General features: G+C 50.6%; 1 protein-coding gene across 2 annotated transcripts in view; it reads right to left on the bottom strand.

Annotated features, from left to right (window-relative positions):
• Positions 1-21,446, bottom strand: part of TNFRSF11A (TNF receptor superfamily member 11a) — a 60,058-nt gene extending 38,612 nt beyond the window's left edge. For both annotated transcript variants that reach the window (XR_009247078.1, XM_058676998.1), the window contains exon 1: positions 21,313-21,446. Coding sequence is in view for 1 of the 2 variants with exons in the window: in XM_058676998.1 (XP_058532981.1) it covers positions 21,313-21,387 (75 nt within the window). In the remaining variant the exon portion in view is untranslated. The remainder of the gene's footprint in view (positions 1-21,312) is intronic.
• Between the last annotated feature and the right edge of the window lie 6,467 nt (positions 21,447-27,913).

The following is a 27,913-nucleotide window of genomic DNA, read 5'->3' on the forward strand; positions in this document are numbered from 1 at the left end:
TAGAACTGAAAGATGTGGTTTTGTGAAGAGAGGAACTTTCAAATGTGAAAATCACACTTTACCTCATCGTCCTGCTGCCCTGGAAGAAAATATCCTTAAAGAAAAATAGCACACCAGGAAATTCCTAGTGATGTGTGTCCCTGAACTCACACACAGCTCCCCTGCTGTGATGGTCTCACCCTGAGAACACACTTCTCTGTCTGAAGGACTTGGTGCTGATAAGTAAACAGCAGCCTAAAGGGCACGTGACTGTATCAGCTGCTCTCATGTCTGGTCCATTTCTCTATGTTCTGCCCCCAGCCCACCCCACCCAGCTGAGGGAACGTCTAAAGTCTCCTCCTCACAGACATTTCAATTAATGACTGCAAAGACAGACTTTTCAATCCAGAAGTTCTTGGATCTCTGCAAGTTTGTTCCTTCCTTGGCTGCTTTCTCTAGAAGCTTCCAGATGCCCATCTTATCTACCTTTTCATCCTTTTACTTAAAGTTTATTTATTTACTTTTAATTTTAAAGTCACAGGGAGAGAGAAAAAGCCAGCCAGAGAGGCCTCAACACACATAGAGAGCTGCTACCGACCGACTGGAGAAGGAGCTGGGTCCGGCTGAATCCAGAAGCCGGGAACCCAATCCAGGCCTCCTGTGCGGTGTCTAGGACTCAATACCACCTAGTGCCTTCCTGTTCATTAGCAGGAAGCTGGAATAGGGAGGAACTAGAACTTAAACCCAAGCTCTCCAGGCAGCATTAAAACAAATCAAAAAATCACTTCTATTTAAAAGATAGACGGGCAATCAGGGATAAACCTCCTAGGGCTCACATTGGCAGGCAGCTGGGACGGACAGTAGAGCCGGGACATGGATCAGTCACTTCATGGGATGTGGGGCACACTAAGTGGTACCCGACCTGCTGTGCCAAACGCCTACCCTGTACCCCAAACATCTGTGGCTGAGCAGGGTATGCTGTTATACACTGCTAGGGACAGAAATCATCCATCCCACCCTCGAGCTTCTACACTAAATGCTATGATGCAGAGCAGACATCATAAAGGAGGCAGTAGTAGCCAGAGGCCACAAAGGGCAGATTCTAAGAAAAGAGAAAAAAAAAAGCAGCAAGCCAAGGTTGACATGAGAGGACAGAGGAGAAGCTGGGAGCAGACAGAAGCAGGGGCCGGGATCCCTGGGGCATGGAGGACCTGGGTGGTTAGGGGCCTGGCCAGGCGGTTCCCGCCGGTGGGCCAGTGTGAACTGTGAGAGACGCTTCCCTTTGGGGCAGCTCAGCTGGGATAAACAACGCCTGACACATCCTTAATTAAACCACCTACATTTCTTCAATCTGAAAATTAAAAAAAAAAAGTTAGTTCTAAGTCTGTAAGACAAGGCTGTTTGCTGCACTCTCTGCCCCACACCAAGAACCAGATGACGGTGATGATTGGCAAGTGCCCAGAACCACCAAGGTCTTGTTTCCCCGGGCTGACGCGGAGGACTTTTCTAGTAGGTCACAAGGAGAACGAAGCGATGTAATCTTACACACTGAGCGCAGTGGTGTGCAGCCACGCGACGGGGGATCCTGGAGTGCACACCTGAGCTGCTGTGCAGTCACAACCAACAGCCACTGCTCCCTGAGCCAGCAATGGCAGAGGAGGCTCACCAGAAAGGGGAAGCAGGTGGAGGAGAAGAAAACTCCAAGTGTCTGACCACTTTCTGAGTGCATGATTCTCTTCATCTTGAACCTGGACATGACAATTAGAACTGCCCAGCAGACTGCTTCAGTTGCACAACTGGAAAGACTTTTCATCAAAGAGGTGTTTGTGTGTGTTTGTTTTCAAAGCAGGCTTGAGGTCAGCATGCTCAGGGAGCTGGAGTGTGCCTGGGAGCTGTGACAAGCGGGCTGAGTCATGGCAGCGGTTTCGCCGTCTGGGGGTTGGTTATGTGAGACACACTGGGTGACGGCGCAGTCCCGGTTTACTCAGAGTATCTGGTGAGAAGCCGCCGCGAGATTCTATCTGTGATTCTGCTCAGCAGGACCTGATCGACCTAGGACCAAAGGCCCTTCTAGACATTCTCATTTTAAATAAACTGGACAGAGACAATGTCTGGCTTACAGATCTACAGAGAGAAAAAATTCCACTCGGTTTCTTTTGTACAAAGCTTCGCATGTCATGCCTCAGACCAAGCCTGGGCAGCTTCCTAGGGTTATGAGATAAAGAGACAAAGAGAACAAAGCAGCAGCATTTGGAGACCACGTCGCACACTGTAGAGCGTGTGCACCTCCACCTAGGAAACCAGCATGCCACAAGACTCAGGAAACATGGGGAGACCTGGCACAGTCTGTGATGCCAACGTCCCTTGTTGGTGCTGGTTCTAGTCCTGGCTGCCCCACTCCCAGTCAACCTCCTTGCTATTGCGCCTGGGAAGGCAAAGAACAGGATGTAATTCCTGGATCCTTACCTTCAGGCTGGCCCAGGCTTGGTCACTGTGGCCACTTGGCGGGTGAACCAGCAGATGGGAGATCTTCCTCTCTCTGTAATGTTGACTTTCAAGTAAACAAAATAAGTCTTTAAATGTGTGTGTGTGTGTTGACTTTCAAGTAAACAAATGTCTTCAAATGTGTGTGTGTGTGTGTGTGGTTCTCTTGATCTGTCTTAAAAAAATTTAGAGACCCACTCTAAGTTATACTAGCTGAGTCTGTGGCCTACGTAACAATAATAAATCTTACAAAATAAACAAAACAGAAACACAAAAAAGCAGCAAATACAGGAATCAGAAAGTTTAACAGAAAACTCCTCAAGTCTTTAAAATAGAATTCCTTTCATAGAAATACATTTGATGCACAGCTCTTGGGAAAACAACGCTGCTTCCAAATGGAAGGCTGGAGCATTCTGCTACTCCAGCAACGTGCGCTTAGTTCCTCTGAAAAAAAACTGGAGGAAATCATGCCAGTCCTACCACCACAGGGGGCCTTCAGCAAGTTCATGGAAATGTACAGGATGGATTTCAAAGAATTTTTCCGCCAGAACCAGCACCATAGCACAGCACATTAAGCCACTGCCTCAACAAATGGTACATAAGATGGGCACCTGTCCACACGCCAGCTGCACTACTTCTGATCCAGCTCCCTGCTATTGTGCCTGGGGAAGCAGCAGAAGATAACCAAAGTACCTGGGCCCCTTCACCCACGTGAGAGACACAGATGAAGCTCCTGGCTGCAGCCTGGCCCAGACCTGGCCCTTGTGGCTAATCGGGGAGTGGACCAACAGATGGAAGACCCAGCTCTCTCTCTTTCTCTCGGTGTCTCTTCTATCTGTAACTCTACCTTTCATACAAATAAATAAATTTTTAAAATTTACATCAAAATAAATGTATCTTTAATTGCATTTTTCCATAAATTCTTGAAATTCTTTTGCTTTCTAATTGCTCTGCTGTGGGGACAGGCATTGCGGCACAGTGGTTAGAGCTGCCACCTGACACACCACCATCCCATCTCGGAGTGCCTGGGTTCAAGTCCCACTTCTGCTTCTGGTTCAACTTCCAGGTAGTGTGCACCCTGGGAGGCAGCATCCATGGAGGAGACCTGGATTGAGTTCCTCGCTCCTGGGCATTTGGGGAGTCTGAGAATGCAGGAGCACTCTCTCTCATTTTCAAGTGAAAAAACTGATGTGCTACAAGAATCTGGGATCTTCCAAAATGTATGTTATGAATGTATGTCCAGTAACAAAGGGAATTCAGAAATCCAACTGAAGGCTTCCTCCCAGCTGGTCAGCTCTTATTGTTGTCACTGAAAATTATGAAGATCTTCATCGCTCTACAGTGTGCTGCCCATTCCCCTCACAGGAGCTGTCTGTATATTCACTGGACATTGTTATGAGGTGCAGCCCGTGATAGCCAGCACCCCTTGACAGTGGGCAAATGAAATTTGGCTGTGTTCTCTACCCTCTGTCCTGAAGGTGGGTCCTAACAGCAATGGAATGTTAATTCCATCTTCAACCACCCAGCCACATCCTAAATTAGCCAGGATATTGGAAGTCCAATTGGTCTAGGTGTTTTTAGCTACAAGCCCAGTTCCTGTTCCTGCCCATCCCAACAAGCACTAATCAACTCCTTAGCCCACAATACATAGGTATTCCCTCCTGTCCACCTGTGACTCACCTATCAATTGAGAGGGGAAGGTATTGCATTGTTGTGTAACCACTCCCCTCACAAGCCCCTTTAAAAGGCCTGTGAAGCAGAGACTCACTCTCTTTCTGGCCAGGTGCTTCCATTACTCTGGCATCTGGACTCTTGGCTGACCCAGGACAGGTCATCCCCTGAGCATGATCCCTGTGTACTGCTTCGATGGGACAATGGATATAATAATGTTGTTTCTGGTTTGTGTGCTGTCAGGAGTTCCAGGAGAGGTGAGGCCTCTGGCAGTAGTGGAATGTGGGCAGAGAAGCCAGGGAAAGTTGAATGTCTGCAGCTTTGTGTGTCCAGGTTATTCATTGCATGTCTCTTAGGATAACGTGTATTGTTGGGGAAGCTGGGACATAGGTCTTCAGCTTAATGGATGGATTTAAGGATAATGACCATTTGTTCCTTTTGGGATTATGACTGGTTGGATTATGATTGGGTGGATTGCCATATGGACTTGTGATTTGCTATTTGCTCTACTGTCACCAAGCTTGATTAATAAGACTCCTCAATAAACCTTAGACATATCTGGTGTGATCTCGCTCGCACCCCGTAACAAACATGTACCAAAGGAAGGTCAGGCATTCTCCGGCCTGAGTCACACAGCTGTATCTCAAAAAGGGAATTTTCTTATAACGCAAACCAGGAGATTCAGCTGGGTCTAGTTTAGGGTTGAACATTAGAAAGCCTCAATTTCTTCAAGCAGCTCTGCTATCAGTACACCATCACTCTCCCACACTCACATAAGGTCCTGGCCTGGCCTGGTGTGAAGGAGGGACTGCCCTTGATCTCTCACAGCATCTACAGCCAGGAGACACAGCCACAGGGACAGCGAGGAATGAACACCGTGACAGAATGCTTTCATGACAGCGCAGAAACCGGTGCGGGGAAAATCTTGATCCGGGCTCCACTGAGGCACTTCCCGGGGCAGGGAAGGTGGCCTACACACCCCTACCCCGGAGTCCACATCTTCCCCTTCAGAATGGGCTGGGCACAGCAGCAGGGAAACCCACTGGGAAGGTGAATGACTCAGAAGAGGCACCTGAGCAGGAGAGGGAACAGGGCAGGCGCAGAGGCGGAAGGGCCCTGGGGCAGAGGAGGAAGGGAGAGGAAGAGGAGGGAGGCCTCCAGGGTAAGCCTGAGGAGAGGCCTGGCAGGGACCCCAGCCTGCTCTGAGAAGAGGGGAAGGTGGAGAAGCTGCAGGGCTTGCTAGTAGGAAGTCCTACCAGAAAGAAGCTGAGATGGGGAAGGGCACTTAAGGTTAGAGTCCTTTGACACAATGTGGGTCTCTGGAGGCAGTGGCACCCCAGACAGCTGACGCATGCTCACGGCCATGGAGCTCCAGCACCTGCGGGAGTCCGGGCAGAGAGGCCAGAGAAAGACCTACCTCCCATCAGGAAAGGCTCAGTTGGACCGGTTTTAGGCCTTGGCGTAATTTAAGAAAATCTTTATCATGATAAAACATATGCTTAGGATATTTGCCATTTTAGCCGTTGAAACTGCATAATCCAGTGACATTCAGGACAATCACAATACTGTGAAACAGTCACCATCACCTTCCAGAACTTTCTCATCGTCCCAAACAGAATCTGTCCCAGTTCAATAGCACGTCTGCGTTCCCCACGGCCTGGATAAGTCCTTCTGTCTGTCTGTGACCCTGACCACCCAACCATTCAACATTGTCCCTGGGTGTTTAGCTTATTTATTTATTTTTAAAGATTTATTTTCTTATTTCAAAAGGCGGAGTTACAGAAAGATTTGATCGGCTGGTTTGTGCCCCAGTGGGCACAATGACGAGAGCTGGGCCGATCTGAAGCCAGGTGCTTCTTTCATGTGTCCAACATGGGTGGGGGCCCAAGGACGTGGGCCATCCTCTGCTGCTCCCAGGCCATTAGCAGGGAGCTGGATCTGAAGTGGAGCAGTTGGAGCCCTAAAGGGAGCCCACACAGGATGCTGGCACTACAGGCACAAGTTTTAGCGTACAATGCCATGGTACCAGCCCCTTGGCTTATCTCACATAGCATGATGTCTTTAAGGGTTCATCCATCAGAACTTTATTCCTTTTAACAGCCGAATAACATTCCGTCGGATGAATACTACATTTTGTTTATTCATTCCTTTGCTGATGGACAGATGGCTTCTGAGGTTTCTGGGACTAATACTGCAATAATTACTGGCACACGGCTATCTGATTGAGTGCTTGTTTTCAATTCTTTAGGTCAATATCTAGGAATTGCATCAAAATGTTAAGTTCGGTTTTCTAACTGTCCATAGGGACTTGTGCCATTTTACATTCCCACCAGTGAAGCATGAGCGTTCCATTCTCTCCATACATGTTATCTTCTGTTCACTTTTTTAAAGATTTATTTATTTTTTATTGGAAAGTCAGATATATACAGAGGAACAGTGAGGAAGATCTTCTGTCCCTTGATTTACTCCCCAAGTGGCTGCAATGGCTGGAGCTGTGCCAATTCGAAGCCAGAAGCCAGGAGCCTCTTCTGGGTCTCCTGTGTAGATGCAGGATCCCAAGGCTTTGGGCCATCCTCAACTGCCTTAGTGAGGCCTGCAGGATTAGAACCGGTGCCCATGGGATCCCAGCACGTGCAAGGAGAGGACTTTAGCCTCTAGGCTATCGTGCTGGCCCTTCTGTTCACTTTTTCAAAAGTGTGTTTATTTAAAACGTGGAAAGGGAGACAGAAGAGACCTTCTATCTGCTGGTTCCTGCTCCAGTGGTTGAGCCACGCGAACACTATGAGCCAGAAACTCCATCTGAGTCACCCATTGGGTGGAGGGAACTCCAATCCTGGGGTCACCATTGGCTGCCTTCCCTGGTGCATCAGCAGGGAGCTGAGCAGCTAGGAATTCAATTGGTATTCCCACGTGGAATGTGGCTTAACCTGCTAAGTCACAAAAGCTACCTCTATAAACAAAACAAACAATTTAAAGAAGAAAGTTCTCAGGGTTTGTGTGGTAGCATGACAGCCTAATCCTCCACCTGTGGTGTCACCAACTCATATGCATGCCAGTTCTAGTCCTGCTGTTCCACTTCTGATCCAGTTCCCTGCTAATGCACCTGGAAAAGTAGCAGATGGCCTAAGTACTTGGGCCCCTACACCCACATGGGAGACCTGGATGAAGCTCCTAGATCTGCAGCCATTTGGGGAATAAATCAGTGAATACAAGATTCTCTCTCTCTCTCTTTTATTCTTTGTCTCTAACTCTGCCTTTCAAATAAATAAATATGGCCTGGCACCATGACCCAGCAGCTAAAGTCCTCGCCTTGAATGCACCAGGATCCCATATGGGCGCTGGTTCTAATCCCAGCAGCTCCACTTCCCATCCAGCTCCCTGCTTGTGGCCTGGGAAAGCAGTCAAGGACGGCCCAAAGCCTTGGAACCCCGCACCCACGTGGGAGACCTGTAATAGCTCCTGGCTTCGGATTGGCTCAGCTCCAGCTGTTGTGGTCACTTGGGGAATGAATCATCAGACGGAAGATCTTCCTCTCTGCCTCTCCTTTCTGTATATCTGCCTTTTCTAATAAAAATAAAATAAATCTTTAAAAATAAATAAATATTTTTTAAAACAGAAAAGAAAGTTTCCCCTCTAAACAGCATTACTACATGGTTTCTCATCAAATAATCTAGGATATTTTAGCATTTAAGTCAGACATGTTCAGTGATTTCAAAACAGAAAAGGGGGACAAATTAAAAATAAGCCCTCATTTATTCCAAGTACCTGAACACAACACTGTATTAGGTTGTTAGGTGCTCTGGATTCAGTGGGTGGACATTTCGCAGAGTTCTTGTCCAGTGGAGAAAAATGACAATAAGCAGACAGAGTGAAATCTGGTTGTAATAACGGGGGTTGGGCGAAGGACAATGAAGAGGTGCAAGAGCGGCCTTGGAATGACCAGGGGACATCTCCCTATCAGCCGACCTCTGACACAGGTGCAGGGCAGCTGCAGTGTGTGTGACTGGGCGCAGCTGGAGGCACCGGTGGACGAAGCCCAAGCCTGAACATGCCATTGATGCAGAGCGCATGTTAACAGACGCCCAGAGCCTCAGGACCCTGTGGCACAGGTTTGAGGATCGCCCTGGATACGGCCATTACCAATGCCTAAGCCAAAAGCACTTCCTGCTGTTTTCAGCATGGGATAGGAACTGTAACATATGCCTTAAGATTTAATATATATATAATATAAATTATTATAAAATATGCATATAACATTTACTTTGGTCACAAGGTTTTTGTGGGAATAGATATCATGCCCCACCCCCAAAATCCTAAAACCCTTAACTATATAGATTAACTGTGACTGTTAAGAAGTTTTGGCATGGCCAGCACTCTAACTTAGTAAACTTCAAGTAGGGTCTTGAAAGTTGTGTTTTTCTGGACCCAGCAGCCCTGCTTCCTCTGACCACCTCAACAGTGGATGGGTTCCTTGAAGTGAAACAAAAAAAGAAAAAGAAAAAGAAATGGACTCATTGACAGGAAGAGGCAAAGGAGCAGGATCTTGGCTCCACCATTTGGCTTGTTCTCCTTCTCACAATGCATTTATTATCTGTGCTGCTTGCAAACGTACAGCTTGGGGCTAAATGAAAAAAGCCAATCCCATTTCCAACTTTAATTGCAATTTGCTTTGTCTGCTGAAGAGATAAAGAGTGGCGAAGCCTGCAGCTGTGGGCTACTTGGAAAAAATGTGCAAGCAAGGTGTTTCCTAAACACGGCAATCAGGAGGCTTCGCCTTGTCCTGCTGTCACTCAACATGATTTCCACAGGGCCCACTGAATGCTCCTTTATTCTCCCAGACTGGAAGCCTTTAAAAAAAAAATAAAATAAAAAATGCACACAGTTAAGACGAGAACCTCATTTCAACTTGCATCTGTTAGTGAAATCAAAGGACCCTTGTGCTTGGCCTCTGAGATGGTATGTGTCTTCAGGGGAGCCAGGATCCCTCACTAGGGGCGCACAGGCCACTAAGACCCTAGGCTGCCATTGCGCTCAGAGGAAACCTTCTCCTCGCCTGCCACTGCCCTTCCATGCCTGCCCCAGACAGCTCTCGGGGAGACACCCAGGGCTTCTCAAGTGTACACGGAACTGTGTTGGGAGGAGTTTTCGAGTGCAGATTCAGGCATTTCTAATGACCTTGCGGTGGGGATGAAGGTCAGATATCCATGCCAAAGCCATGGGCTCTGTGGTGCTTCTCTTGCCTCTAGATAACAGTCCCACCCAGGCTGCTCCTCAGCTTTGAACACACTCCAGCCCTCTGACCTCTCCTTAGAATCCCTCCCTCCTCCACTGCCATCCCACCCAGCAACCCTGTGGTCCCTCTCAATCCTGGGGCCCTGGGGCAGACATGGAGTTGCTGATCCCCGATATTTGGGATTGACCTGGGATTCCCCTCACACCTGGACTGCTGAGACTCCCTCCCTGCTTGGTGTCTCCTGCTTCTATGTCATCTTGAGGTTGCTCTTCCTGTTGCACAGCTGGCAACCCCTCTCCTCCCGTGTGCTCCCCTCAGTCCACCCTGCACTGCAGGCTCATGGAGCCTGGTTTTGTGTCACCCGAACCTGCTATTCGCCCATTGCCCACTGGGTCACCACCTTCGCTCACATCCCCCTGCTTCTAGGCTGTACGCATGCCTTCCTCTGCTTTCACTGCCAATCCCAGTGGCAGCAGGCATAGCCCAACCCTCTCCCCTGCCCCCTTCCAGGAGTCTTTTTTGGGGACTCTGGCCCATGAAGTGCTGGAGCTATCATGCCCAGCCTGTATTCCACTCAGATCTGCCTCACAGGGCCACACCCAGGAATCACCATGATAATCCTTAACCAAACCCCCGAGCTCTGTCCCAGCAGTGGGACTATGACTTCCCCTCCACTGCAGACCCCCAGGCCCTGACTGCTGGAGCCTACGTTGCACCTGGAAATCTACCTAAAGCTGACTCCGAGGGGGCAGCTGGATGGGTCAGAGTCCACGTAAAAGAGCAAGAACTTTTCATCCATTCACAGTACTGAAGTCTACGTAACACACGCTGAGAACTGCCTCTCCTGTCACTGGGTGACTTCCATCTTGCACCGTGAGGGCCATGGAAGAACTGGGCCATAGGAAACTGTGTGCCGGGCAGTGCACTAGGACTTAACAGCTCACCTTCCTGCCTCCCCATGAGGCATGGAGACCCTGCCCAGCGGCTGGACACGACACACAGTGAACACTCAGATGCTTGTTCGGTGAATGAATCATTTTCACCGGAGGAACCCTGCGACCACCTCACTTCCCTCTACTGAGGCCCATAACAGTTTCCTATGAATTCTGAATCCAGTCTGAACTTGGAAAGACTCCACCGCTGCAGGCAAATTCAGACACACGCAGGGAAGAGAAGGTTGCAAAATCAGGCCACTCCTTCCTCTCAGTACCTGTCACTCATGCCTAGGAACTGAAAGCCCCCACCCGCGCCCTGTATCGCAGGAGCCTGCCCTCCTCACTGTGAAGACCATCCACACACTAAGGGAGCTGCTGTGCATTCGGGCGCTTGGCTAGTCTGTAAAGCAGGCCACGATGCCCTGGTGAAGGTGGACCTTGTGTGCAGGGCAGATGACCTGAACCCACCAGAAAAGGATGGGCGGGTGTTTAGTGGGTTCATCATTTGAAACAAATGGGCTCAAGCTGAAGCTGGGGGTGGCAGCCAAGTTCTCATGGGATCTATGTGGCCCTCAGTGGCATCTGCCCTCGCCACAGGCTGAGGGGTCTCTCTGGATTTCTGGTAACCGCACATGAGGAACACCAACCCTGCTGGCATCTCCCCATCTCACAGACAGCAACCTGGAGGCTCTACAGGCTCGAACACCTTGTTGCAACTAACTAGAACTTTCCTCCTATTACTTAGGGAGGATTTTTAAACATTGGTAATGAAAATGATTTAGATTTGTGCATGGAAGAGATAAATCAAAACAGGAACCTAGGCTATTTGGATCAAGTGCAGAATCCCAAGATTATGACATAAAGAACCTTTAAAGATACACTGGGCCAACCTGGCACAGTAGCCTAGTGGCTAAAATCCCTGTGTTGCACACACCGGGATCCCATATGGGCACTGGTTCTAATCCCAGCAGCCCCGCTTCCCATCCAGCTCCCTGCTTGTGTCCTGGGAAAGCATTCAAGGATGGCCCAAAGCCTTGGGACCCTGCACCCGTGTGGGAGACCTGTAATAGCTCCTGGCTCCTGGCTACGGATTGGCTCAGCTCCATCTGTTGTGGCCCTTGAGGGGTGAATCATCAGACGGAAGATCTTCCTCTCTGTCTCTCCCTCTCTGTATAACTGACTTTCCAATAAAAATAAATAAATCTTAAAAAAAAAATAAAAGATACACTGGGCCAGGGTAAGGGTGGTGGTGGTATGTGTAGCAAGCCAAGTTACACCCTGGCATACTGCTTCCCATATATAAGTGCTACTCAAGTCCTGGTATTCTACTTAAATTTTTGTTTTAAGATTTGTGTTAGAAAGATTTATTTGTGTTGGAGAGAGACAGAGATCTTCCATTAGCTGGTTCACTTCCCAAATGGTCGTAACTGCTGGAGCTGGACCAGTCCCAAACCAGGAGCCTGGAACTTCTTCCAGATCTCCCACATGGATGCAAGGACCCAAGGACTTGAACCATCCTCTGTTGCTTTTCCAGGCTCATCAGCAGGCAGCTGGATCAGAATGAAGGAGCTGGGATTTGAACAGGGCCCAGGGATGCCAGCAGCACAGGCAGAAGCTGAACGCACTATGCCAGGGTATTGTCCCCTGCTCCACTTCTGATCTAGTGTCCTGCAGAGGATGACCCAAGTGCTCGGGTCCCTGCTGCTTATACGGGAGACAAGGAGGTAGTTGCTGGTCTCTGACTTCAGCCTGGTCCAAAATGGCTGTTGGGGCCTTTTGGAGAATAAACCAGTGAATAGAAGATCCACGTCTCTGCCTTTCCTTCCGCCATTTAGACAGACAGATCCCTCCTTCTATCCCTCAAAAACTATGGGGGCCAACCCTTTGTCTTCTTGGTGTATGCTGTGCTGTGGCCCAGCGGCTTTTTCTCCCATGTCCAGATCCAGCCCTGGGCTAGGCAGGTGTCAGTGCTGCAGAACCACATGCGGAGGCGCGAGGTCTGCCTGAGTGGGGCTGGCAGTGGGCTGCTGTGCAGGGGCGTAGCACAGCTTGCCTCTGGTGTGTGTGCTGGAGGGCAGGCGGGGGGGGGGGGGGACATGGAGGAGTCAGAGGAGCCTGTGCTGTAGGAAGTGGCAGAGATGATTCACCAGCCACACTTCTCCTGAGTCAGGGATCCACAGCAAGCAGGCCCTGTGTGCAGGTGCTCAGGCTGCCTATCTATCTTGTCAGCTTTAAAGACACGGCGTTTTCATTTCTGCTTCACAGCCGAAGCCTCAGGAAGCTGTCCCTGGGCGCAGCCTGGAGCAGATGACACGGCCTGCACCAGTGCGGACTGCTCATGCTGCAAGGCCTGCTTCTGTCCCAGCAGCCCAGAGCACCCTCTCCTAGCCCTCCTCGCCTTCATCCCCATTCAGGAATGGCTGTAAGAGCAGTAGACAGGAGACGGAGGAAGAGCTGGACCCCTGCAGTGTGTCCCTGGAGGCAGCTCCAGCTCCGCCACTTGCCAGCTGTGCAGCCCCACTCAGGCTGCCTGTGCCTCAGTACTCACCTGCCTGTCAGGGTAGACCAAGCACGACAAAGCAGCGAGCATATGCCTGGCACACAGAAGGAATGCAACAACAGCAGGTGCAAGCAATACATGAATCCCAAGAGACTGTGTTAAGGCTGACCTCAGACCTTCTCTTCATGGCTCACTGGCCCTGCTTCTCAGGCCAGTCTCCATCAAGAGTACAGGACAGGGTGCCAAGTCACCGACAGTGGGTCAACAACTCCTCAGTTTCTGATCCTGCAGGTGTGAGGGGCCCAGGTACACAACACCAGCTCCAGGGACCACAGCTAGAGAACTGGTCCTAATTCCTGAGGACAGATCTTTGTGACTCAGACCCAAGTCCTTCCCCAGTTAGCTATTTTTTTTCCCTCATTTTATTAAAATACACAGACAGAGCAAAAGAGAAAGTTTGTTTCACTCTCCTAATGTCTGCCAAAGCCAGTCAGTGCTAGACCAGGCTGAAGCCAGGAAGCTGGAACTCAGTGTGGGTCTCCCACAGTGGTGTCAGGGACCCACGTCCTTGAGTCATCACCCACTGCCTTCCAGGGTGTGCATTAGCAGGAAGCTGGATCAGAAGCCGGGGGGCTGGGGCTGGAATCAGGATGCTTAGACATGGGATGTGGGTGTGTCCCAAGCACAGGTTCCCAGCTGGCTCAGCCTCGCCAGGTCTCTTTTACCGGCCTGAGCTCCAGGCGCCAAGCGAGACAGGATTCTCTCCTGCAGGCTGTGTCTCATCTCTACCCACCCTGTCCCCACTTTCTTCCTCTCAAAATCAGGCCTACCCTTCAGGACCAGATCAAACACAACCTGCCCAATACCCCATATCAAAGCCATTCTTCCATCTCGCTGTTCCCCTGCCTGGGTTTAAGTGCCATCTCAGCTTCCAGTTAACAGGCGCCCTGGGAGGCAGCAGGCGATGGCTCAATCACTTGGGCCCCTGCCCTCACATGAGAAAGCCAGACTGAGGTCTGGGCAGCGGGCTTCAGCCTGGCTTATGTGTTCCTCTTCTGCCCACTTTGCCAGGAAGGAAGAGCCTGGGGTCTGACCTTCCTCGCTGGATTGACAGTTCTCGGGGGCACAGGCTGCTGGGTCCTTGACCCGAGGTGGGGGTCTGTGGGTCTATTTTGGCTTTGCATTCCCCCCACCCTTTTGCTAGTAAATACATAATTAAGGATCCAGTACATTCAAAGGAGACAAAAGCTTACACAAAGGTTAAAGGAACTGGAATGAATAACCCCAGGGAAGCGGAAGTTGTGGGCTGAGAATCTTCAACAATAGAAATATTAAAATAAAGAAGACATTGACCAACTGGTCTTTACCCTTATTAAAGAACAGATTTGAGGAAATTGTGACATATCAGGTTTAGGTCCACTTATGGAAGTTTCTGGCATTAGCAATTATTATTAGATGATGATGTGGGTTAGCAAGCGGATGTGAATGAACTGTACTGGGCTTTAAAAATGAAATAGGTTTTCCACTGCCAAGCAGGTCTGAGAGGCGAACCTGCTCATAGCTCTAAGGGGATCTTCTACATGGATCTGCACTCCACAGCTTGTCCTGTTGCTAAGTGACACCCTGGGGAAGTGGTTCGTTTCCCATCTGGGTGGAAGGGACAAGATTCCCACACCAGCAAGCACCATGTGGGATTCGAGGCAATGCCACACACATGTCATCTTTTCCCACTTGCCCAGCTTAGCCATCACAGCCACCAAAAGCTCATGGGAGTTTTTCTTCCTCATTTTTATTTGGAAAGTCTTCAAATTTTCGATAGCTTGAGGAAGTGGCTCTCATACCCTCAACACTTTGAACAGGAAATGTCATAAGCTACGTCTGCTCAGATGAACGGAAAAGGTCGTGTGTGCAGTCCCTCCTTCCTGCTCCTGGCAGCGGTCTGACTCCACTTGTGCCAGAGGGGCCCTGGGGTCAGCTCCCGGGCTAGGCTGTTGGGGCGGGAGGGGCGTCAGAGAGGAAGGCAACAGCAGTCTGCCAGGAAAATGTGCTTCATGCAGACGACAGGTCTTGGCCGCACGAGGAGTCCAATATAAACACAGCTTCTTGGACAGGCACGGGACACACAGGAGGGCAGTGTGGGGAGACCACAGGTCAGGCCACACCTGCTCGGGGTGAGAGCCTCTGCGGCTAGCCAGCCACCAAGCCCTCTGCAGGGAGCCCCCACACTCCGACCCTCTCCTGGACTTTTCACGGCAGCTAGGGCTCATCTGGTTCCGGCAATGGCGCTCTATGTTGCACAGCACACACACTACCTGCCAGCCCCAGGTTCCAGGGGCTTGCAGCTCATTTATCCCCCACAGTCACGGGCACTTTGTCTCTGAAGCTGTGATCAATGGCCTGCACTCCATCCTTCTCCCATGGTGGGCATTTTTTTTAGTGGGGGTGGGGTGGGGATGGGGAGAAGGGGTAAGTATTCACTTCAATTTGGATAGTCTCGCTTGGACAAATAAACTGTGAAAATCAAAACCCAACTGTTCAGCAGGGTCTGTTTTTGCATAATGGATCTAGCCCATGGGTTTTGTGCCCTACACCGCAACACCCAGCAAAGCACCCAGCAGAGTGCTGTGGGCCCCGCCTCCAGTCTCTGCTTCTGTCACCACTGCCCTGACCTGACCCAGGCCATTTGTAGCTCTTCGCTGCCCCAAAGCAGGGGCCTCTTTATGGGTCCTCTGGCCCCACCCCTAGACGGTTCCCTGTGACACAAATCTGACCATGTTCCCCACCCACCCCACTCCACCCCCACCTCCGCCCTGCTTCCACAGTTCACCTAGATTAAATCTGAACTATTTTACTTGCACAGAAAGCCTCTGAGCACCTGTCTCTGCCTTCCTCTCTGCCACGCTCCAAGCCCAGTCCCACCTGACATGGTAGCCTGGTGGCTAAAGTCCTCGCCTTGCATGTGCTGAGATCCTGTATGTGTGTCAGTTCGTGTCCCAACTGCTCCACTTCCCATCCAAGCCCAGTCCCTGCACTCTCTCCTGTAAGGCAAGCCTGCCCCTGGCCCAGTTGTTCCTGCCACCAGCCATCTGGAGACCCCCTGCCAGGAAGGAGGACAGGAGACCTTTCTCTACACTCCTGGGTGGCAGCATAGAGGCCCACGTCAGCTGAAAAACAGTTCCAGGGGTCCTGTCCTGCTGTTTCTTTATTGTCTGCCCCCGTGCAACTTCCAGTCTCCAAAAGACAGGGGCTGTGACTTTGGTCTCTGTCCACTCAGCTCACTATAGAGTGTCCCAAAGCACAGTGCCGACTGTCAATTTATTGCAAAGTAAATGCATTGAGCACAAATTTAGCCTGAGTTCTCATGAGCAGACTTGAGGCCCTGCATGTCACTGTCCCCAGCAGTTACAGGCTGACGGTGCCGATGAACTCAATACGGGACGTAGTTGTCAGCTGACTGCTGCTTGGGGACGTCCTGGTCCGAAGCCCTCTGCAAATGGACCTGAGATGGTGGCAGCCAGGCCTGGTGGGTGGGGTGGGGGGTGCGGCGAGGCAGCGATCAGAGCCCGGCCACCTCACGGACAGGAAACAGACCTAGGGCATTTTCCCCAAAATCAGGACAGTGGCGTGGGGATGTGTGCCACCTCCAGTGCCCATGTAACCTTGGACCTCAAGACCTTCAGGCGCGTCCAGGCTGGGTGTTCCCTCCTGCCTTCTCCGAGTGCCATGCTTCTGGTGGGCAGGGGGAGGGCAAAGGATGAGCTGCAGGAAACACAAAGAAGGGCTTCCTCCAAACCAAGCAGAGGGTGCCAAGGTGTTGGGAGGAACAATCTCCTGCTTAGCAGAGCGCTGCAGGGAGACACCACCTATCTGCCTGGGTGGTGGCTGTGCTGGGGAGTGAAACACCTGGACAGCCATGGGCCTCTGGGACAACAGGTAGATTCCCATCCTCAAAAACCAGAAAAAACAAAGCAAAACAGCACGGACAACATTCCTGCCACTCACTGGACACATTCGGTGGGAAAAGCACCACCTACACCACCGCCCCACCCCCATTTACTTCCAAAATAGGAAAAGCCAGGGTGAGGCAGTTTAACACTGACACGGTAGATGAAGTTTACACTCCACCTTCTTAAAACAACACTTTGTGCAAAGAAGGCCCCGGGTTTGGAACTCCCCTGTTCATGGCTTCATGAAACACTGATTTATTGACCCACAAAGACACATCCTTATTGTTTCAGTTTTTCCCGGTGTCACAATTACTGGTAGATAAACCGAAAAAGGCAAGTTCGTATTTCCTTATCAACACAGGCATGTGCTTGTGAGTGGGGGCTCGGTGGGGAAAGGAAACAACAGGAGGTGTGGGTGAAATATTGATCACCAAAGGGACTGAAAGGCCCCATCCCATGTGGCCCTGTTCCCAGGGACGGTGTTCCTGGGGCCCCATGGCTCCCCTGCAGGAGGGGGGCAGCACAGGCGTCAGCACCCCCATCCCACCCCAGCACCTCAGCCCTATCCCAGGGGGTTTCCTGGCAGGGGGCTCCCTGCAGCTTCTTGCAGGTATTCTAGTCTACTTTTCATCATTTCTCTCCCCACCTCCATGAGGGCTACCTGCAAGTTATCCCAACACTACAATGGGGGGATTTTTTGAATTACCAGCTCTGTGCTCTGGAGAGGGTCATGGGGGCCTGGCACAAGTCTTGCCCTAGCACCCCTTTGCATGCATCCCGGACTCATTTCCTCTCTGCAGCTCGGTTGCCTGGCTGGCCTTCCATGACTATTTCAGCCGCCGCCTCCTCCCAGGTTGCCTGGGTTCCTCCCCGGTCGCCTGGGTTCCTCCCCTCTCCACTCTGCACTTCTTCCCATCCACGGCTCTACTGCTCCACGGTCATTCCAGGACGCCCATCCTTCTGCTATGCTAGGCTCCACGGCGGTTCAGGCACAGCTGGCCTAGGTTCCACTGCTGCTTTCAAGTCATGGAAAACCTCAGAGCAGCAGGTAGGGCTGGGTGCAACCAATTACCTTTAACCAAGAATGAGCTGCTTATTTGGCTCGGCTTGGGGGCAGACCAGGCTGAGTCAGCTCACGTCATCCACTGGCAAGTCCGAGCGCTGGAAATGTGTGGGGGCCTGGCCAGGTTCGGTTACGATAAAAACAGTACAAAACACAAAATGCCAAAGCGAAATGGCCTGCGCCAGTAGGGAATGCAGCACCTGACCAGCACACCTCCCACTGGTTTAGGGGAGCGACGAGTGTGTGATGGGCAGAGCCGGGAAGGGCTGCAATACTCATTGGTTCCAATGGAGGTCGGGGCTGAGAATAGAACTAACCCAGGGGTTACAACCACCAGCTGATCGGAGTGATGGACTGTGGTGGACACTGTGCTTACTAGTACATGTAGGAGCCTGGACTGGGAACACCTCAAAGTTTCTTTGGGGATTCTCCTGAACAAAATGGAGGAATCGAAACATTAACTAAGAAAAGATGGAAGACGGAGTAGATCAATCAACCACCTCAGCTATATGTTGGCAGCAAAATACTGGACAAGGGGAAACTCTAAGACGGACTATGTCAATCAGTGGACTCTGCACCAGTCTCATCGTACCTGGACTGTTGCTGATGATATGTTGGAGCTTCTAATTGATCGGGGTGACGCTCTGCTGGCTCTGCCTTCAAATCTGAGAGGGCCTCCCTAAAAGGCCATTGAACTTGACTGGACAGTGGGATGCTGGACTCTATGTACAGTGTGTGCTTGTAATGAGGGAATCCCAACGGAACCTGAGCTGTCGTTATGCATCAAGGTGAAGGAATCCACCATGGGGGAAGGGTTTGGGGTGAAGGGGTAGAATCCCAGTACCTATGAAATTGTGTCATGTAATACAATGTAATTAATGAATAAATGAGTAGAGAAAAAAAAAAGATGAGCTGCTATATTTTCTTACTTGAAGAAAACTGTATCAGTTGAAAAACTCCAAGCGCTTTTCTGGATTACCTCTGGAAACAAAGGCAGGCCGACAGAGACGGAGCCACAGGCCAAGTGAACAGTCCTTTTCAAGCAAGTCTGAATCCACGCCACAGGAACACAACCCTTTCTAGACAACTTTCTGATCACTGTCCTGTAAAGCCAATCCCCCTTCTTGCCCCAAGGGTGAGCATTCAAGGCTTCAGCCGACTGTTAATGAAATTCCTGAATTTCTCAAATACAACAGGTGGTCCAAAACAGCAGTTATCCCAGTGTTTGAAATCACAGTTATCTCGGGCCTAGCGGCTAAAGTCCTCGCCTTGAACGCCCCGGGATCCCATAAGGACGCTGGTTCTAATCCCGGCAGCTCCACTTCCCATCCAGCTCCCTGCTTGTGGCCTGGGAAAGCAGTCGAGGACGGCCCAAACCTTTGGGACACTGCGCCCGCATGGGAGACCCGGAAGAGGTTCCTGGTTCCCGGCATCGGATCGGCATCCACCGGCCCCGTTGCGGCTCACTTGGGGAGTGAATCATCGGACGGAAGATCTTCCTCTCTGTCTCTCCTCCTCTCTGTATATCTGACTTTGTAATAAAAATAAATCTTTAAAAAAAAAAAAGAAATCACAGTTATCTCTGGAAGACAATAATATAACACTTTGTCTACTTCACCTTTTCAGAGAGAACAGATTCACATGTGAGATGCCTGGCACAAAGTAAAATAAGCAGGACAGCAAGTCAGGATCAATCGATTGGAACTGATCGAGGCAAAAGCGTGCATGTAATTCAAAATACACCAAATCCAAATGGGCTCGGGAGGACCACGAGAGAACCACGGGAGAAACAGCACTTGTTCAAAGGCGTGGGGAAACAGACTTATTTCCAACACCACTGCCTGTTAGTCCCAGAACCTAAGGCATTTCACACACAAATAGATGAGGGTCTTTGAAAAAGTTCGTGGAAAAACAAACTATAGGCTAAGCCTATTTTGGTGCAAAAAAAGTTTGAAATTCACGCTTTTATGAACTAGCTAAAATAGGGGAAACTCATCTGATGCACTGTGCATGCTGTTTCTGCCACAGCCGAGTGAGCTGCCTTCCCAACCCTGGCCAAGCAGCTCTTTCTCGGGTGCCTGGTATGCCATGAAGCCACAGGCTCTTAGTTCAAATAAGGCAGCACCCGTTCAGCCTGTAGAACACTTCAGGAAGCAACACACCTGAGGTGCAAACGTGAAATATGCCTTTTGGCTTTTCCGCCTTCCTTGCCCTCTAAGCAGCCCAAGGCTGGGAATGAAATGGAAGGAATCTTGGTGAGGATCCCTGCACCGCGCCCGCCTCCATCTGCTCCCACCCGCGGGGCCCTGGTGCACAGTGAGCTCCAGGCAGCTTCTGAAGACACCAGGAAAACCAGGGGCCCCCACCCTTCCCTCTGTGGAGCCTCCAGGACCAAGGGTTTCCCTGGAGCCCACAACAGGTTCGCTGCAGTGCTTGGAAACCACACTGAGGGATCTACCTGCTCAGCAAGACGGGTCTGAGCAGCCCCACCACCCTCCCCCCGCATCCCCCCAATATCCTGCACCCGTGGGACATAGGCTGGAAGCCCTTGTCTGCAGGGGGCACTCCTGAGGCCAGGGATGGGGTCTGCACCCTCCCCAGCCCCTATTTCAGGGACCAAGGGGATCAGGGCTTTTTCAGGGTGGAATTTTCCCCTCTGGGGCGTTCCAGTTGGATCTGTGGGTCCCCTGCCCAAGGGCATGCAGGGCGCGGAAGCCCCAGAGAGAGCAGAGGGGCTCCTGCTCCTTCCCAACCCGCGCGAAGGCGCAGAGCGCAGAGCTCTGGGACATGTCGAATGTGCGTGCCCTGCTTTTCTCCAGCCACCCAAATATTAGACCCTAACTCGGGCTTCAAAGAGTTCAAAGGAACACTCAACTCCCCGGCTCCTCGGCCCCAGAACTGACAGACCTCACACGGCTGCCGGGAGACAGTCGGACGGGCGAAGGGGCAGCAGAAACGGAGACAGAAAGCGGAGCAACTCCTTGGCAGAAACGTTCAAGCCGAGTTTCCGCGGGGAGCTCGGCGCAGCACTCAGGCGGCGGGGAACTGTGCGGCCCGGGCCAGGGACCCGCTGAGGGCCCCGCGGACAGAGGCCCGGCCGGGGACCACCCGCTCCTACGGGGGCGTGGTCTGTCTCGGCTCCCAGCCCGCCGCGTCCTCGGCGCGGGCAAGGGCACGGGCATTCAGCAGGTGCTCAGAGTGTTGGAGAGTAAATATCACCCGAAAGCAGCTTTTGGAAGAGAGCGTGTCTGAGGAGCGGGGTCCCCTAAGCCTCCCGGATCTGCACCCCGGCACCCCGCGACTGCCACTTAGCTCCCCCACCCCTTTAACTCTCCAGCAAAGTCCAGGTTGTCCCCCCACTGCTCGGAAACAGCAGGCAAGGTCCCCAGGTTTCCAGGACGTAGCCCCGGGGCTCCACACCTGGGTCCCTCCCGGAGAGACTGCAGGAAGGAAACGGGCCTCCGCGCCGGGCCCGGGCTCGGCAGGCAGCCGCTCCTTACCTGCACCGGGGCGAGCAGGGTCCACAGCGCCAGCAGCGCGGGCAGCGGGCGGCGCCGCCGGGCGCGCGGGGACATGGCTCGGTGCGGGCCGGCTGCGCGCCGCGGCCTCTGCGGCCCCTGTGGCCCGGTGGGCGCGGCCGCCCTCAGGCCCGGCGCGTCCCGCCCCGCCGCGCAGCGCCCCGCCCCGGCACCTGCCCCGGCGCCAGCGCCGACCCTGCGCCCCCGTCCGGCCGGGCGGCGCCGGCCAGGTGGTGCCCGATCCTGGGGCGCGGCCGCTCGGGCAGCCGGCCCTTTGGGAGTGTTCACCTTGCTCAATGCTTCCTTTGTCTGGGCCGCTCCCTGGGCTCGGCGGCCCTGGGCGCGCGACGCGGCCGGCGGGCGTCCTTCCTTGACAGTCCAGAGTGGCGGACCGGCTGGCCAGCCACCTGCTCTGGCTGGTCCTCTCACGTTCCTATAGGACTCCCGGCCTTCCTGCGCTCCAGGCCCGGCGGGGCCGGCCTCCGGGAAATGAGGGCAGCCCGCTCCTGCCAGGCCCGGCCTTGGGGAGGTTGGAACTAAGGACAGGAGACTCCTCAGGCGAGGTGTCAGCGACTGCAGATGCAACGGGCCACCCGCCGAGCCTCCTGTCGACTCCTGTGTGCCTCTCCTCCAGCTGTGATCTCTGCCCTCATTCCTGTCTACCCACCCGCACCAAGCTCTCCCGGTTGGCATCAGCCTGGACACGTGCCTTCGCCGCCACATCAGGGACCATTTTGCTCTCTGGAACTAACCCAGTGCCTATGGGCCAGCCTTCAGTTGTGCCTGCCGCTTCTCATTTCCTGCCCACGTTCTGGGACCCTGGTACCCTGTTTCTAAGATACTTGCTGCATGCTAATAGAGTACATTGTTTTGAAACCCTGCAGTACCAGAACCATCTGCCTGCCTTATTTTGGGCCCATTACGTGGTGTATCCTAGTGATTTTCTGTCTACTTGTTGAAAAATGTGGAAATGCCCACCAATAACTACAAGGGCCTATGATCCCTTTCAGTTGTCTCGTTTCGTCCCCCACCCACCCCATGTTTTAAAAACTGATTAGAGGCACAACATGGAGCATTGCCCTCCATGTGGGTAAGATTTCAGATTCTGAAGTCTATTTTGTTATTAATGACAGCAGGTTCATCTTTCCATAAAGTACGTGGTTCTACTTGCCACCTGTAGCTCCAACATCCCACGTATCTGCAGGTGAATGCTGATTCCTGTTGCTCCATTTCCAATGCACCTCCCTGGTAATTACCTGGAAAAGCAGCAGAAGATGTCCTTGGTTGGAGAACTGGAAGAAATTTCTGATTCCAGGCTTTAACCTGGCTTAGTCCCTGAAGATGTGGCTATTTGATGAGTGAACCAGTGGATGGAGGTCTTGCTTTTTCTCTTTGTTTCTGTCCCTCTCTCTGTGTTAACTCTGCCTTTTAAATAAATACGTGTGTGTATGCATATATATATCTTTTTGAATTAGAACAAAAGAAAGAATGAGTCTGTGTTGTGTTCAGTTTTACAGTCCCTGCCTTTCTATTGGCCCATTTAGACCATTCACATTTAATGTGAATTGATCTGGTAAAGCCTAAGTCTACCATTTTGCCATTTGCTCTTTATTCCTTTTTCCTTGCCCTCCTCCCTTCTTTCAGATTATTTCTGGACTATGTTCTCTCCACTGTTAGCTTATTTTATATACTTCCTTTTTTTTTTTTTAAGTGGTGACTCAGTTTATAATATGCCTTTACAACTCATCAGAGTCTGTTCTCAGATAAAATTCTGCCACTTACTATGTAAGGTGAGAGGGCACACTTCCATTCCCCCAGCAGGCTGTGCTAGGTCACAGTACAGGCCTGAAGACAAGCACGCACTAAATGTGAATGTTCTGGACTCTTGTTATCTGGGATTTGGAGACCGCTTTCTGGAAGAAGCTGTGGTCCAGCTGGAAGAGATTATGCTGCAGCAAAAGGAACTGCCCTGCAGGAGTAGGTACTTTCACTGGGGCACTTCATGAGAAATACCAAGCCTTACTCCTGGCATGTTTCCAACATTACCACCTTCTATTTTCAAAAGAGATTAGGGGATTTAAAACTTCTGCTTGGAAAGCCCCAGAGGTGAACGTGCTGGTTTTGGAAGCACTCTGAGCAGTAGAATGCCATGTTCAACCCACTCAGACTACTAAAGTTCTTTTTAATTTTCAAAAACCAAAATACATTGGAATCTCTATTTGTATCTTTACAAAACTGCCTCTCAAATAATTCAACTTTTTTACATTCACCGGTGCAGAATTCCATTTGTCAATAACGAAAGTCAGTCACATGGGATTGAGCATGCCATCTTTCCTGCATGTATAGCATGACCGTGAAAGCGTGCAAGGAAGATGTCTCAGATACTGTTTGTGCAGATCCACTGAAGAAATGCCTTCATTGTAGTAAAGGTGGTTGTTTGGCATTTATACCGAGTAATGAAACATTGTGATTTAAAAACCCCACATTGGGCCCGGAGCAGTGACCTAGCAGCTAAAGTCCTCCCCTTGAATAAAAATGAATCAATCCTTTTTCTTAAAGTGTAGCATTGAATTATGGATCATATAATACATGTGAGAATGCATTGTAAACAACAGCTACTTTAAATTTATTAAAGTTAAATGTTTTCAATTTTGAAAAAGTAATCAGCTGACAGTGCATCTTCTTATTTTGGGGGGAACAAATGATGTCAGCCATGTATCTTCGTGTTGGGATCACAGGGGTGACTTTGCACTCTGGAGTTGCAGGTCTACGTTGAAATCTCTTCTGTGTGCATTGTGTACTGTGGCAGGACAACTGATTGGATCTGCAGGGCTGGTTTATATAACAATGAAAGGCAGGGGTGTGGGAGGAATTGAGGGACTCTGTAGGAAGACAATTGATTTGATCTGTTGGCCTAGTTTACAAAACAGAATCACCTCCCAGATGGCAAGAGGGAACTCCCTCTTGCTTTTGCTTTGTATATGTATCAGTCCCACCCTTATCCTATGTGACCCTCAGCGTTTAAAAGCCTGTTGCTTTCCATCAACTTCCTCTTCACCATCAGTCCATGGTCTATGTGTAAGAGAATTGGCTCCATACCCCAGTTCATTGATGCCAGACAACCGACCGCTCACCCGAACAGGGACTTGAAAGCAGATCGAAAGTGTGAAGGAGACCCCTACAGAAAGAGGTAAGTGGGAATGTGGTCCAGAATCAGCGTAGAGTGCAATATTTTATTTCTCTCATACAGAACTTTTTTTAAAATTAATTTATTTGTATTGCAAAGTCAGATCTACAGAGAAGAGGGGAGACAGTAAGATCTTTTGTCGGACGGTTCACTCCCCAAGTGACCACAACAGCTGGAGCTGAGCTAATCCGAACCCAGGAGCCAGGAATTTCCGCCAAATTTCCCACGCAGGTGCAGGGTCTCAAGGCTTTGGGCCATCCTCAACGGCTTTCCCAGGCCACAGGCAGGGAGCTGGATGGGAAGTGGAGCTGCCAGGATTAGAACTGGCACCCATATGGGATCCGGGTGCGTTCAAGGCAAGGACTTTAGCCACTAGGCCACCGCGCCAGGCCTGTACAGAACCTTTTAGTGAAAAGTGGAGCAAAGGTAACTAGGCAGCAATTGCTTTCTTAGAGGCTGTTTTTGTTGTTGTTTTAAAAGATTTACTTGTTTCTAATGGAAAATCTGATGTATGGAGAGGAGGAGAGACAGAGAAGATCTGTGCTAATTCTCTCCCCTAGTGGCTGCAATGGCTGGAACTAAGCTGATCTGAAGCCAGGAGTCAGGAACTTCTGGTACCCCTATGCAGGTACAGGCTCCCAAAGGCTTTGGGCCATCCACTGCCTTCCTAGGTTGCAAGCAGGGAACACGATGCCAACTGGGGCCAGGATACAAACCAGTGTCCATATGGGATCTCAGTGCATACAAGGCAAGGACTTTAGCCACTAGGCTATCGTGCCAGGTCCTGTTGAAGTGTTTTTTAAAGGCTTATTAATTTTTTTAATTGGAAAGTTAGAATTGCAGAGAGAAGGAGAGACAGAAGCATCATTCCCCAAGTGGCAGCAATGGCCGGAGCTGAGTTGAGCCCATCCAAAGCCAGGAGCTTTTTTGGGTCTTCCATTCGGGTGCAGGGACCCAAGGCTTTGGGCCACCCTGTAATGCTTTCCCAGGCCACAGAAAGAGTGCTGGATGGAAAATGGAACAGTCCTGTTATAATTTAAGAAGGGGTACTTGGAAGAGATGCCTAAGAAAATTTGCCTCATGGTACAGATGAGAAAGAGAAAGGAACCTATGAGGTCCCCCTAACAGGAAAGGCTGCCACAATACAGCTAAAGAAAAAAAAAAAAAAAGACAAAGCCTCAGAGGACTGGTTAGGAGAATGGAAAAGGAGAACCCGAACAGGAAACACTACCAAAATGCAGCTAAAAGAGAAAGGCTTTGGGTGAGAAAGGCATGGGTGGCACAGCAGCCTAGTGGCTAAAGTCCTCTCCTTGAACCTTCCAGGATGCCGTATGGTTGCCGGTTCGAATCCCAGCGGCCCCACCTCCCATCCAGCTCCCTGCTTAAGGCCTGGGAAAGCAGTCCAAATGGCCCAAGCCTTGGAACCCTGCACCCACGTGGGAGACCCAGAAGAGGCTCCTGGCTTCAGTCGTTGGGGCCACTTGGGGAGTGAACCAGTGGATGAAAGATCTTCCTGTCTCTCCTTCTCTCTGCATATCTGACTTTCCAATGAAAATGAAATAAATCTTTTTTAAAAAAGAGAAAGGCCTTATACTACAGATGAGAAAGATAGAAAACTCAAGAGAGACTCCTAATGGGAGATGCCACAGCATTGTGGTTAGAAAAGAAACAAACTTGCGCTGAATGTGGTAGCCTAATGGCTGGAATGCTCATGTTGGTTCTGCTGAGATCCCATGTGGGTGCTGGTTCATGTCCCAGCTGCTCCACTTCCCATCCAGTTCCCTGCTTGTGGCCTGGGAAGGCAGTAGAGGATCGCCCAAAGCCTTGGGACCCTGCACCGGCGTGGGAGATGTGGGGGAGGCTCCTGCCTCCTGACTTTGGATTAGCTCAGAGCTCAGCTCTGGCCATTGTTGCCATCTAGGGAGAGAACCAGCAGACAGGATTTTTCTCTCTGTTATCCTCTTCACTCTATATTTTTGACCTTCCAATGAAAATAAAAATAAATCTTCGAAAAAATAAAACTTCCCTGTTAAAACAGCAAAATCACAGGACTTATCAGAATCTAGTGAATAAAAGGAGGCTGGGATGCAAGTCCCAGCCCAGCTGCCTCGCCCTTAAATCTGATCAAGGCCTCCTGGAAACCTCAGGTTTTCCAATTACACTTAGTCAAGAAAATAATAAACCTCTAAGTAAGAATCCATCACAACTCTTTGTTTCATGACACAGTTTAATAGGCACTGGGGTCTCTCCTCTTCCTTAAATTTCCTCCCCTTCCCACTGATCTCCCCTCCAGTTTTACAATGGGTGTCCTTTGTGAACGTTTCCAAGTCCATCATGCTGCCCTGAGCTGTCTCCCAACCATGTAGGCACGGACAGCGTTGACGAATACAACACTCAACCGTCAGGACAAAATCACCCCTTCGCTGTGAGTCCGTTCTTGTACTGCATGCATGGAGACATACTTCTCTTGGTTAATATTTGTGAACATAATTCTACTACCCTTCCATTATGCATCCCTTTAAATACAGAGGCAGTGTACACAGTCTGCCATGGGGAGAAAAAATAGTGAAGCTTCATCCACATGAAGCAACCATGTGACACAGGCAGCAGTGTGACGTTCGGGAGGTCAAGAGTGTCCATATCCTGATGTAGGAATAGCTGCCAGCGCGAGTCCCATGGGCACTAGTGCAAGTGCAATAAGGACTAGATCATCATTACTTATGGGCAGCAGCAATAACAGGACTTGTTATGAAACGTACAAATAATTAGGAAGTGCAAAAAGGTAAAATTTATAGGTAAAATCTTTAAACTTCATTTTACTGTAAATTATAATTGGAAAGTCATTCCATGTGATGATGCGCAAACCTTCCCCTAGATGTGAGCTTTGGGTCTCATTTAAAGATTTATTTATTTATTTAAAGATTTATTTATTTTTATTGGAAAGGCAGATATACTGAGGAGGAGAGACAGATCTTCTGTCCAACGGTTCACTCCCCAAGTGGCCACATGGCTAGAGTGGAGCCAATCCAAAGTCAGGAGCCTCCTCCGGGTCTCCAATGCAGTACAGGGTCTCAAGGCTTTGGGCCATTTGGACTGCTTTCCCAGGCCACAAGCAGGGAGCTGGATGGAAAGTGGAGCAGCCAGGATTGGAACCGGTGCCTGTATGGGATCGCCGCACGTTCAGGGCAAGGACTTTAGCTGCTAGGCTATCATTCCGGGCCCAAGGCACAATCTCTTACAATTAGATATATTAGATATATGTCTACCTGCATTCTTTTGCAGAAGTGCAGTCTGTTGATTGCTGGTATTCTGCTCTCTATTACTCCTTCAATTATGGGGTTATATGTGTTTATCCGTTCTCTATGTTGTTTAATATTTGTAGTGGCTGTTATATTA

The sequence above is a fragment of the Ochotona princeps genome, chromosome 18 (assembly GCF_030435755.1).
Source record: "Ochotona princeps isolate mOchPri1 chromosome 18, mOchPri1.hap1, whole genome shotgun sequence".
NCBI classification, from domain to species: Eukaryota; Metazoa; Chordata; class Mammalia; order Lagomorpha; family Ochotonidae; genus Ochotona; species Ochotona princeps.